This window comes from Amblyomma maculatum, chromosome 1 (genome assembly GCF_055883805.1).
Source record: "Amblyomma maculatum isolate TAMU_Amacu chromosome 1, ASM5588380v1, whole genome shotgun sequence".
NCBI lineage: Eukaryota > Metazoa > Arthropoda > Arachnida > Ixodida > Ixodidae > Amblyomma > Amblyomma maculatum.
The window spans coordinates 301,734,511-301,745,746 of NC_139344.1; the positions used below are offsets into that span (position 1 = coordinate 301,734,511).

The window sequence follows — 11,236 nt, forward strand, 5'->3', positions numbered from 1 at the left end:
AAGAGCGTGTGCTCTCCCTCGAGACCGGCCGTGCTTCTAGTAACGTTGGCCAAAATAGGGTGCCTCAATGTAGCGCGCCGCCGTACAAGGTGGAGACACCGCCTTCGACGGCGCCATGTTGGGGCAAAGGCAGATGCGGCGGGCTATGGAGCATCGGCCCGATTTCTTGTTCAGCACGCGCTTGCGCTAGCAGGCTCAGCTGTGTAACGTTTTTACACACACATACTCGCAATCCTGAACGCTTTTTTGGTCGAAAAAAAAAGTGAAAGCAACTACTGCTTGCTAGCCATGCGTTGTTCTAGGAGGAAATAATCAAATTGCAGATGGTAAGCATTTACTCTTCCGCCGTCTCGGATGTTCAAATGCGGTTATTTTGACGACTGGCTGTTTTATAAAGCAATGCATTTTGTTCTGCTGGACATGAATGAGTTTATGAGGTGCATAACATTCAGTTGCGTCTATAGCTATAGATCAAAAACCATGTCTACGTTTCAGTCAGCCGTATATCGAAAATAATTTGTATCGCAATGGCCCATCGTAAACCGTAGAAAAGACACAGCAAAAAACGTTGCGTAAATCAACCTTCGACACGTGTCGCACGCTGATGCACACGGCATTTTATTCCAAAACAATCTTCATCCAGACTTTGAAGCTGATTTTGAATACACGCGTAGGAGACCTCTTTTAATCAAGGTTGGCGCCAGCTACAGTTTTGCTGCCGTACCCATTATTCGATTTTTCTGGCTGACTTAGCCAACTCAAGTAAATGCGCAAGCGCATCGTCCCAAACCGCTCTAACCATCAGCTTTGAGTGTTCCGCGCAATCGACCACTGTAACGGTTTGCTCGATAAGGCATTTAACGGATTATACTAGACTCTTCAAATATCATTTTGTTCCGATAAATTTTGGCACGCAATCAAACAATGTCGGGACAGCCGTTGACTTGAGGAGCCGCCGTCCATACATTGTGTTTGCCCTCGAACTGGCGCTGAAATGAGATAGGCGACGAAACAGTCACTTTGCGTCTTTTGTAGTCTGCACGCAAATGAATGCAATAATAAAAACATTATGCAAGCAATGCGATATTACATGTACGATCGCAAAAATTTTCTATATATGCCAAACAAGCTACAGCACTAATTCGGGTGTCAGGCGATCAAATTTAACTTCATCTAAATTTGGCTTAACCTCAGACGAGTACTTGCGGGGACAACAGGGTGTGAACATCGCCTCGCGATGCGTAATTAATTATACAGGGAAGGAAAAGCTGCATTCAGGATGAACTTGTACTGCGCAAGCACCTTGCTTCCTCACGACCGCTTTCAAAAGTTGATGCCGCTACACCTTCCAGCTCACGAGAGCAGTTTCTTTGAGACTTGTCGAGCTGCCAATCATATACTTAAAACGACTTAATTTTCATGAGAACCCAACTTTTCATATTATTGCGAATCTCAAAAACCTCGCGAAAATCTGCTCCTGTGTATAATAAAAAAAATACAGCTTCAGAGGACCTATTATCTCTGTTTCGTGAAATGCTGTATTAGCGATAATCCCACTTGCCGAATTCCGGCACGGCCGACTCACGGAGATTTTTTTTTTTTTTTTGCGACCAAAATAATTGTTACAAACTGCGTTTCACTTCCTACTCTGTCGCGAAGTGACATGCCATCCATCGCTCTCCATTGTATTATTTCCCGAGAAGGAGAGAGGGAATGTAATCCGTGTGAATCTGAAGCCTCGGCGGTTGCCACTAGCTTTCAAGATCGAGTGTAAAGAGAAGCGATCGAAAGGGCACAATGGTGCATTCCTTTGACAAATACCAGGCTCGACTTCTCCACATGTTCTTGGTACGGCTATGAACACAGAAAGGCAGATCCTCAACAACAAATATTATTGTGTGACACTACGCGAATGATATAAAGTCGAGTGTCATTCACTGAAAGTTACACTAAATTTTCCCGAGTGACTACAACATAGCAGACGCAATTGTCCATATATTTAGCTTATAAGCCCTCACGCACGCTGAAAATTCAAAATTTACATGAAACTTTGTTGCGCACAATGCTAGATTGGGAAGCCAAAAATCGCACAAAGCTCGTGTTTACAAGCAAATGGATGAAGCGGCGGGAGATAATGGCATTCCAAATAGAAGTGGGTAACTTCTTGAGAAGAGTACAAAAATATCTTGTAAAACGCTTTCGTATAAACAGATACAAATCGCAAGAAAGACGACACGCGCACATAAGACGTCACGCGTATTGTGGCTTACCACGCAGATCTTCGCGATGCCATTCGCCGTCCAGTCTTCACGCTTCACTTTCACCTCCCATACATTTCTCCGTCTCTTAACCCGTGGAAAACGAAAACATCTGGCTTCTTTTCTTTTTTCTTTTTTTGCTGAACCAGCAGAGAAAGGAACACAACAGCCTGGCATGCTAGTTTCCGTGACTGAACAAAGTACAATTGCCCAGCGCACAGCACAACCGCTTCGGACACTCCGCAGCAACTGCACGAAGCGACTTGGCGAGCGCGGAGAAAGCGGCGGCGCTGGGCATGCCAAAGGGTGTCACCACCCTGTACGGCGGCGCTGGTATCGAGGCACCCTACGCAAAAATATGGGCAACCTGGTCGAAAGCAAAAACCAGGAAGCACAAAAAACAAACGCAAATTTAAACTACAAACAACTAGAGCTAATAGCGTCGGGCATTGAGGAAACGTTAGAGAAACACCTCATGAAGGAATTGGATTATAATAAGTTAGCCCAACTCATTCGTACAAAAATTCGATAAGTAAAAGATTCAAATTGTTCGAAAGGTAGGAGGGCTCCTCGAAGCTAGTGGAACAGTGAAATTCAACGGGATTCGAGTGAAGACGAATGGCATCCAGAGAAGGTTGAGAAGCTACAAAAGCGCAAAAGCTGCAAAAGATACAAGAAGCTACAAACATGCTGCTTAAGAAAATGTAGAGTGCGTAATTGGTCAATTAAATGATCGAAAATTAGAAAAAGGCCGCAGTGGTCCATTTTCTTTTGTTTTGGCGCGCACGCCGGATGAAGTGACGCAGATGGAAAGATCTAGCGGCTTTTTGACCGAAGCGCGAAGATTGGCCAGTGTTACGACCGGAGAGCGGGCCGCGAGGACAGGCACCGACTTTCGCGAGAGGGCGCCACCTGCAACAGGGGTGCCACGTTCGCCGCTCGGCGACGGGGATACGAGCTGCGCGGTTCTCTTTAAAGCTATTTTCCCACGCTAAGCATTTGGTGCAATATTTAGTAAAGAGGCTACTTACTCCAGGGGCTTATCCCTGCAATTCCTTTACGTCTCTCTGGAGACGCCGTGCACGCTTTGGTATTCCTTCGGAGCAGCGAGCGATGTTTGAATCGCTATTTGAAACTCTTCCAACGTTTCTTATTCCTGCGGATAGCCAGAAATCGTCAGATATTTTCACGCATTGTTTCCAACGAAGCGTGGTGTTTTGTATTCGTTCTTCCCGTAAGGAGCGGTATTAACACGCGGAGGAAAACAGTATACATGAGAATCAAAGCTTAATTGTGCTTTGGGAGGGCTCTTTACGAATCTTTTACGAGCACCTGAATATATTTTGCAGCTTATCAATGCATGACTGAATCTTAAATCATCAGTAATCTGTAATTTATCTCCTTAATTGGTGTTATTTCTGCATCATAATCACCGCTCACACAAATGTGAGTGCGCGATCAAAATATATTTATTCTTAACCACAAAAATTGAAGCATTGCGCTTGTTACCGGCAAAAATAAATGAACATATACGCCACCAAGTGATTAACAAATATGTCGCGGACACCTGTTTACGTGCCGCTCGCGAAAGGGTGTTGTACAGACGCAAAGAAAAAAAGTCAGCTAGGGCAATGCTTCAGATAAAATACGAAAAATTAAACCAGTCACGTACGTTCTTAGTAGGCACTTGAGTGTGGACGCTTTACTAGCATGGTAGATGTACAGAGCAAAAAAAAAATAAAACATAATTGCGTGTCGCCTTGGCAAGTATGGCAGTTCTTGGCGCGCACCGAGGAAAGCGCAAAAAATGCGAAGACCATGACGAGCACCTAATACGCAAGCAATTAATATAGGGCTAAATTCAGTAAAATTTTTAAGCCTCTTATTTTTTAACTGTTTTAAGCCTCGGGAAGGAACACCAGTTTATGTTAGCCCCGCCAGGGTGGTGCAGTGGTAAGACGCCCGACTACTGTGCCGGAGTACCCGGGCTCGAACCCGACCTCGGCGGCTGCGTTTCGATGGAGGCGAAACGAAGAGGCGTCCGTGTGCTGTGCGATGTCAGTGCACGTTAAAAAACCCAGGTGGTCGAAATTTCCGGAGTCCTCCACTACGGCGTCTCTCATAGCCTTAGTCGCTTTGGAACGTTAAACCCCACAAAACCAACCAACCAACCAACCAGTTTATGTTAGATAGCGAAGCACTGGAAGTAGTAGGTAAATATGTCTACTTAGGACTGGCAGTAACCGCAGATCCGGACCATGAAAAGGAAATAACAAGAAGAATAAAACTAAGATTGAGCGCATTTGGCAAGTACTCGCAGGTTATGACTAGCAGCTTACCGGTATCGCTCAAGAGGAAAGTATACAACAGTTGCATGTTACCTGTACTCACCTATGGGGCTGAAACGTGAAGGCTAATGCAGACGGTTCTACTTAAGTTGAGGACAACGAAGAGGGCTATGGAACGAAAAATGGTAGGCGAAATATTAAGAGATAGGAAAGGTGCGGAGTGGGTAAGAGAAATAGCTCTTGTTACTGAAATTCTAGTGGAAATCAAGAAGAAATGGGCATGGTCAGGACATGTAATGCTAAGAGGGGATAACCGATGATCGCTTAAGGTAACAAACAGGATTCCAAGGGAAGGAAAGCGTAGCAGGGGGCGGCAGAAAGTTAGGTGGGCGGATGAGGTTAAGAAGTTGGCAGGGGTCAGGTGGATACGGCTAGCACAGGACCAGATTAATTGGAGAAATATGACAGAGGCCTTCGCCCTGCAGTGAGTATTGTCAGGCTGATGATGATAATGATTTTGAGTTTGCTGAGTTTTAAACTAGGTCATTGGTGGTTAACAAGATCAAAAGCTTTCTTAAAAACTAGGAATACGTAGCCAATGAAAAGTCCTTGTCTAATGCGAGAAATAATTCATAGGTGAAGGAAATGAGCTGAGTCTAACATGAAAACTATTTACGAAAGTCATGCTGATGAAGAAAAAACAACTAATTATCTTCAAGGAATTCAACCAAATTAGAATATATAACATGCTCAAAGTTTGTATGGGACACTTGTTTAATGATATGGGTCTGAAATTAACGGCACAGTGATCATCACCAGACTTCAATATTGGCACCGCCTTGCCCACCTTCCAGTCGCCGGGTAGCTATCCTGAATGCAAAGACTGCGAAAAGAGCGCACAGAGGTAAATAGTAAAATAAACTGCTGTATTCTTTAAAAATTTGTAGGCTATGTCGTTGGTTCCCGAAGACGATGAAACCTTTACATTACTAATTACATTTTGCACACTAACACAGTCACAATTGGGCCCATTATTGGATACTCAGTGGAAGCTAAGTGGACGTATGTACAAGGACGCTAAGAGCAGCCTTGTACAATGTATGAAGCGCGACCTTAATCTAATGTATTTGGTAATATGTTTAAGCTATGTGTGGAATTGTACAGAGAATTGTGCTGAGTGCTAATGCGTGGATAAGCTGCCTGACTTTACCCTCGCCGAGCCCGGCGTGCTTATTGACAATGCGACGGACTAGATGAATAAGCTGATTGCAAACGGTTGTTGGCCTGATTAGTTTACTCATGGGAACCCGGCAGGACGATACCCGAGGGTGACCTGCCATTGTGAGAGAAATTAGATGGCTATGTTGGCGTTGATAACAAGTTTTTGCAACAAGCAGCAGTTGGGATTTTTCAGGTGTGGGAAGTAGCCCTACTTTGTCAAGACAACTATAGTGACAGCATCGATACGTTGCTTAGGGTATCCTCACTGGTCCAGGAGACCCTGAAATGCACCAAAGAGTAAGGTCATCTGCATATAATGCATATTTTATGTTTGCAATAGATGCTTGAGTACGAGATAGAGGAGCCATTCCGAGATTAAAAAGGGTGGGTGACAGAATAGCGCTGAACGCGTGAGGGGGAAAGGATCGGAGACAGAATCGGGAAGACGGAACTTGGCCTTGCGGTCGCGGAGAAAAGCAGTAAGGTAGCCGTACATCTTTCAACTACAGCCGGTGCAGGCAAGAATTAAAACGATGTAAAAAACCCAAGAGGCAAAGTGTTTAAAAGAGGATAGTGGCCAAGGTTATCAAGGCCCTTAGGCACATTAAGGGCCACTATGGCTTGGATTTGGAAAGAGGACGGAGGGCCAAATTCGTATGTGAAGAGCAAAAATAGGTCCTGGGTAGACACACCTCTCTAGAAGCAAATTTGTTGAAGGGAGAACGAAATCTGAATTCAAGATGAGCCTGGAGCCGATTGAGTATCATCCATTCCATGGTTTTCCCCAGGCATGAGGTTGCAGAGACTGGGCGCAGGTTTTGAAGCGCCGTTTTTTGCCCGGCTTTGGCGTTATAAGTGTTTCCAAGATGCTGGAAGGGTGCTTTCTTCCCAATGTAAGTTTAAAATGCTCAGAAAATGTTCTTTGTCCTTGTTGGAGAGGTTTGGAATGAGTGAGTACGTAATGTGGTCATCACCATGGGGCTGACTCTTTAGCTGTTCTGGCTCCCAGTCGAGAGGGTAAACGGCTCATCGGGTTCTGCATTGGAGGCACCAGTGTACGGAGGATAAAGATTAGGTAGGGGAGGCGAAACATAGAGTTCGCGGAGTTGGGTTGTTAAGGCATCCGCTCCTAATAGCGCTTCTCGAGAGTAGGAACAGGAGCCGGTTGAAGCCGGAGGAGTTCTCTGAGTAAGTGCCAGAGTTTTTTTTTTTTATTTAGCGTGCCGTTTATAGCGTTACAAATTTTGTTTCGTTGTTTCGTGGCAAGTGTAAAGCAGTGTTCTTTAACCTGTCGCGTCAGTTGAGTGACACGCTCCGACAGGCGAGGATTGTTGGGCTGAGTGCGAAGCGTGCGCATGAATTGTTTCCGCCTCTTCCAGATGCGCACAAAGTAAGGGTCCGGACTATCTGAGGGGGCTGACGTGGAACCCTCCTGCGCGGCTTGTTTCTAGGCCATGTATTACTGCTCATTTTTGTAATGAACAGGCTGGGCGTCAAGTGACTCCTACAGGTAAAGTGGTAATTATCGCGCGGCCGCAACTACGCTTTATAACACTGCTTTTTTTAGTCGCCAGCGACTATGCCAATTGTAAAAGTAACTGTAAAAGTAACCAGGCTGCATGTTTTGCTTCTCGCTTGTTTTCTAAAGCCAACATAGATTCCCCCAAGGTCACAACTTTTCGGAAAGGGAGTACAGGAGCTTGCCTTTACTTTGCACAGATTTACGGCTTCAGAAGTGGTACGAATTCTCTGCTACCCGACTGAGAAGTGGAACACGCAGCCTGGTTACTTTTGGCAAAGAGGATGCATTCTGGCTGCTTTTTTTTAATATTCGCAGAGGCAAGTCACACCCACAAATAGAGTTATCGAAAAATATAACTCTGCCGACATTAAAGAGGATTTCTGGGTGGCCCCACGTAATGCGAAACGTCAAGTGCCAAGTGTGGAGCTAAAGGTACCTGCAAAGCGATCAAAACGATTCCAGTGTGAAGATGTATGTAAAGGTGGCGAACAGAAAATGCATGATAACGGTGCTGAATATAGTGCATTTGGGATAATGCAGGTACCTCCCCCCCCCCCCCCCCCGCACACACACACACAGGGCAAGAACTTGGATTCGTCTATTAGTACACTCCTTTTCCTATAGCATGGCAGTTCTGCAGTTGTGCAATGGCTCTTTTCCTAGCACGTTTCACATTCCGTGGGGCCATCAAGGAAAATATCCTCCTTAATGTGGATAAAAAGAGAGTCGGAAGTTATGCATACATTCCCCAGATGCACAATATATCGACACTGTTATCAAGATTCCATATTAAACCTTAGAGCAGAGAAGGTGTGTGCAGTAAGTATCGCCAAATTTAAGGCAGAAGTAGTAAATCCATTTCTGTAGACAAGCAAAATCTGGCCTTTAGGCAGAACGACGACCAGGAGAAGAAAATAGTTCGAGGAAGCTTCGTCTTATCTTCATGCCTCGTCGCTATCAAGGAAACATCGACAATTGGCAAAAGCTGTTTTTGAAACTCGTTTTGCTATAAAAAAAAAAGCAATATATATGTTCCCGCAGAGCCAAGATAACAAATTGCTGCATAAAACGGTGATCAAGTGAGCAAACAGTGAAATTTGGTTTACTGATGTATGTTTCAACGATTCGAGCGTAATAACAATAGTCGCGCTTGATTGTTCTGAGAAGCTGATTGCATGCACCGCGACACTCACTGGTGTCCACGATCGGTGGAATTAGGTGCGACAAACGGCTTTAAGTAAGCAGGCCGCGACCCCAAAATTGTGCACATCTTGCGAAGGTTAGAAGGCGACTCTGTGAACTCAGCGTAGAAGCGTCTTCTGGGGGGCTAGATAGCGAACATCGTTTGGAAATTGCGCGAATAAGAGAAGGAAATGGCACACAATGCGCTTTGTGTGTGTTCCCTTGCTGTTTGCTTTCTTTATTCGCGCAGTTTTGAAAGATGAACTCATTGTAGAAGATTAGTAAGCTCCACTTTGGGAAAACTGTCGCTCATTGAACAGGCCAAGTTCCAACACTCGTAATGAACAAGCAATAGCGACATGTGGACACTGTTTCGTTGAGCAGCAACCATCATCTAGGACTGGTTTCACACTTGGGTTCACTTGCAGCGACCCAGGCACATCAATGCGTGCGAAAAAATATTGAAGACCTACGAAGTTTTCCACCTTTACAGCTTTGATGCAAGCAGACTCAAATATAACTGTTTAGCAAACAATATCATCAAGATGAATCACCCAATATCATTCATTGAAAGTTGAGACATTACAAATTCTAGCGCCCAGCAAAGCACCCGCACGTTGAGGCGTAGCTGAATAGAATGGCGCTTACTGATGTTTGTGCACCGTTAATATATCTCATTGTGCGGACTGTTAAGCTCTCTGTCGGTGCCGCCCCCCATCCCCCTTATTGTAAGTGCTTTACAGAGCAATGGCCATTGATGGCAAACCAATTCTTCGTCTGCGAAAGGCGCAGGTGTCCAAATTATTTACCTCAATGTATCGGGAGCAGTTTAGGATGCTTTCTTTCTGAGCATGATATCGCCCGAGTGCATCAGCCTTCTGCCCATCCACTCTGTACTTGGCCTGCACTATTTTATGACCAGATTAGCTTCTCTCAAATGTCATCTAATGTTTCCATGTCTGTCCAAGTACGGTACCGTATTCCACTGCTAGTGGTCTCAATCAACATTCGCCACCCTATTGCCTTTTCGCGTCGAGCATTATTAGAGGCTCCGGCATTAAAGTTCCCGCGAGGATATAAACAAAATAGCTCTTGCTTTTGGCGTCTCCTAGAGAATGGACAATAGAGAATAACGTCTCAAAATTGGTGTGTGTGTGTGTGTGTGTGTGTGTGTGATCACTGTCTGCCATGGTCAACACACAGGCATTAAAATCCGGTCTGAGTTTACGAATTGCCGCGAAGCCCGTAAACGTATTCAAATTGCGAAAACCAACAAAATCAGCGAAACAGAAACAAAATTGCTTCGAGCGAAAACAACAAACATGAAAACTGAGCACTTTAAGTGAAGGAAAACCAACGCCATCCGCCTTGCTCCGTGAAGGGCATATCTCGGCGCGATAGGCCACTCGACACACGGGCCCCGTTATCAGGCCCCGCAGATTCCAGCAAGCACAAGTCGAACATGGAAAAGCTACGACGGTAAGGAAGCAGCTCACCTTCGTCCCCCATCTCTTCGTCGGACATAGCTGGCGGAGCCACGTCGTCGCCGCGGCAGCTGGGGAGCAGTGGCGCCCCCTCTGCGCGCACCTGCTGCCGGAGGGCGCTGCCGGGCGCGCCACCTTCGCCGCTGCATCGAAAGAGGAAAAAATGAACACTTTTATACAATTAGCGTCGATCCTCAGTGACCCAGCAAAGGACGCGGTATACATTGTTTCTTCAGGAGAGAGAAATGTGGTGCTACAAATTTTCTTTATTCGCTCCACTTGTGGTGAAGCGAAAGGCTACCGCTAGCCGCTTCCTTGTTTTCATCGCAGGCCCCAAGAATGGATGAATTCTCTACAGACAGTACGTGCTTTTTCCTTACACAGCGACTGCGATCCCTTTTTTTCTTCGCAAAAATCCGACTTCCTGTCTTTTTAAACCCATCTTTCCATCTACGTCGGAACGTGTGACCATTTTTTTTTTTCAAGACCGGCTGAAAGGTGAGTCACTGCATAAGCTAGCTGCTGAATGACCTAAAATGTTAAGGATGTGCTGTACAATCGGAAGGAAAAATTTTGTATAGCGTATAGACGTGCCTTCCTGACTATGCGGCATAATTCAAAAACTGTCCCACCTGGCTCCATATGATTCCTATAAATAGACCTTTTCAGCAATGCACGGGTCAGATTCAAAGCAATACTGGAAGTTGGACTTTTTCGTTGCTCCCGCGTGGCAGGTCTAATTTATAACATTTTATCATCTCACAGTGATAACGCTTTAAAGTTGTCCAGGACAAAGATTGTTTAATTCCAAGAACTAGAAAACGACTAAGCCACTTTCTTCCAGGCTGTATTTGTCCGTAGAGTTCTAGCCTGGGAAGCATTGGTATAAACAAATAGCAGAAAAAAGATGGGGGAGAACATAAGTATTCGCGACTAAGTGAAAGCCTCTAATAAATGGCCGACATGTATGCTATTTGTATAGCTAGCTCCCAGATTGCTTTTCTCACAGCCACTCCGGCGCCATCTGTGACTATTTTTAGGATATCCTCATCGTTTCGGCGTATAATTATGTTATCATGTAGTTTTGCTTTTATTGTTGGCGGACAGTTTTTCGAATCTTTTTAGTCTCGTTAGCTTAACTTACAATAATTGTAGAGTTTTCTAGCCATTTCCTTTGTTTGTAGTCCCCCCTTTTTGTTTTATGATACATATACAGATACACTTCACCATATGTATGTGTGCTAATTGTCCAGAAGTTATTCTAGCTCTCCTGCTTCCTTT

General features: G+C 45.0%; 1 protein-coding gene across 5 annotated transcripts in view; it reads right to left on the reverse strand.

Annotated features, from left to right (window-relative positions):
- Positions 1–10,044, reverse strand: part of LOC146206929 (solute carrier family 15 member 1-like) — a 413,844-nt gene extending 403,800 nt beyond the window's left edge. For 3 of the 5 annotated variants that reach the window (XM_084598780.1, XM_084595750.1, XM_084595120.1), the window contains exon 1: positions 9,968–10,041. In XM_084598780.1, coding sequence (XP_084454906.1) covers positions 9,968–9,995 — 28 coding nt within the window. In that variant the 5' untranslated portion in view covers positions 9,996–10,041. Of the gene's footprint in view, positions 1–3,289; positions 3,415–9,967 lie in introns of all 5 variants that reach the window. The other 2 variants (XM_084596447.1, XM_084596907.1) reach the window with 1 other exon arrangement.
- Between the last annotated feature and the right edge of the window lie 1,192 nt (positions 10,045–11,236).